Source organism: Cyprinodon variegatus, unplaced genomic scaffold, assembly GCF_000732505.1.
Source record: "Cyprinodon variegatus isolate N-32 unplaced genomic scaffold, C_variegatus-1.0 Scaffold440, whole genome shotgun sequence".
Lineage (NCBI taxonomy): Eukaryota > Metazoa > Chordata > Actinopteri > Cyprinodontiformes > Cyprinodontidae > Cyprinodon > Cyprinodon variegatus.
In genome coordinates this window covers 405792-407608 of record NW_015150893.1, presented here as the reverse complement: position 1 = coordinate 407608, position 1817 = coordinate 405792, and the positions used below count along the sequence as shown (strand labels likewise).

Below are 1817 nucleotides of genomic sequence, written 5' to 3'. Positions count from 1 at the left end.
CAGTAATAGTTAAGCACAGGTTTATGGATGTCAGTACATGAAATCGAAAATAGTATTTTTTTCTTAAAATTTGTGGATTTTTTTCTTGAATTGAGGACAGTGAGACACTTTGCTGATGGAGCAAGGCAATTTACATCTAAAATAAGAAAAAAAATATTGCATTGTCTAATTTCAAGTACATATCATCTAACTATCTTATTTTAGGAGTAAAAATACTCGTTCCATTGGAAAATCATCTTATTTACCGAAAGGACTTAAGGGTAAAAACACTTAATTTAACAAATGTTTATTTATCTCAAGATCATTTTTGCAGTGTAATGTTTAGGTTTAGGGCTGCTCAGTGGAGCAGTGGCTAGCACTGCTGCCTTGCAGCAAGAAGGTTTTGGGTTTCTTTCCTTGCCAAGGGTCTTTCTGCATGTTCTCCCTGAGCATGTGTGGGTTCTCTCCAGGTACTCCCGCTTCCTCCCTAAGTCCAAAAACATGACTGTAAGGTTAACTGGATTTTCTACATTCTCCTTAGGTGTGAGTGTGTTTAAATGGTTGTTTCTCTCTGAGTGGCCCTGCGATGGACTGGCAATCTGTCCAGGGTGGACCCCGCCTCTCGCCAGCTGGAGATAGACACCAGCGACCCCTCGCCACTGTGGCTGGGAAGAAGCGTGATGGAAAATGGATGGAAGGATGTCTAGATTTAGGGTTAGGCCATAGAAAGGGTTAAATAATTTAAAAAAGGTCAATAAAACGTCCTCAGTAAGTCTATAAAATAAGGACGGGTGTGTGTATGTAGTTTTATTGAGCACCATGATCCTTGAAGATTGAAATATTACTACTATATTTGTTTATGGTGTAAAACAGAACTAAAAATGAACTCAATAGAGGAATCTCAATTAAACTGTTAAATGATTCTACTGTATAAGAAATCCCTTCTGTAAACCTACAAAAGCAATTATTATAATTAATTATAATAGAGGTGATCATAAATATTCCTATGTGTTTTATAAACTTGATGAAGTGTAAAAATGAATTATTCTGAGGAAGCATCTGTCAAAGGTCCCTAAAGCCACAGAGCTGCACTCGTTCCTGGTGGTAAAGCTCCAGAACAGCTGGGCTTCTGAGCACGTTTAGCTCATGTTCTCTTTCAGAAGACTGGGAGAAGTTATCTGGGCCCTCCCCACATCCACCTTCTTCAGGATGACTTGAGAAACCTGGATGGACCATTAGCTCTGCAGTGACAACAGGCTGACGAAGGCCTGACGCTCCTCTGGAGGACGGCTCAGTGGTTCCTGCTGCCAAGGCTTCCTTCAGAGCCCTTTGCAGAGTGGAGACCGACATGTTCTGACCCATGGTGGAGAGTCCCAGGTACACGTCAGGCCACCTGTGAACATTATAAAGCATTGCATCTTCAATAATATTGGCTTTTTTCAACAAAAGAACACCTAAACGCGCAGAAATCAGTTAAAAACAGCCACCAAGCAGTTCCTTTAACAGCTTTATACCTGATTCCATAGCGTCTGAAGATGGGGACTGAGTCCAGGGCATCCTTTTCCACTTGCGTGTAAAAAGTTTGCAGATGTGCCGGCAACCAGGGACAGCTGTGTAAACCCGGCTCCACCGGAACACGAGTGAAAGGAATCCTTAGATCTGAGAGGACTTGTGCAACCACCTCACGAACATCTGAATGGCAGAAACACAGAAAACATAAATAAGTCCCCAGGAGTCTGACATGTAGCTATTGAAAGTATTTATATTGTTCCTAATTACAGGTAGAACCTTAAAGAAATTAAATTTGGTTAAAATAATCCGGTTAGTTTCAAAGGTCT

The 1817-nt window shown here is 41.0% G+C and overlaps 1 protein-coding gene across 1 annotated transcript in view; it reads right to left on the bottom strand.

Moving 5' to 3' along the window:
- Window positions 1-871: 871 nt before the first annotated feature.
- Window positions 872-1817, bottom strand: part of ydjc (YdjC homolog (bacterial)) — an 11303-nt gene continuing 10357 nt past the window's right edge. Inside the window, exons 5-6 of the mRNA XM_015388891.1 lie at window positions 1494-1671; window positions 872-1372 (exon numbers count right to left, since the gene is read on the bottom strand). Of these exons, the coding sequence (XP_015244377.1) occupies window positions 1042-1372; window positions 1494-1671 (509 nt within the window). The 3' untranslated portion in view covers window positions 872-1041. The remainder of the gene's footprint in view (window positions 1373-1493; window positions 1672-1817) is intronic.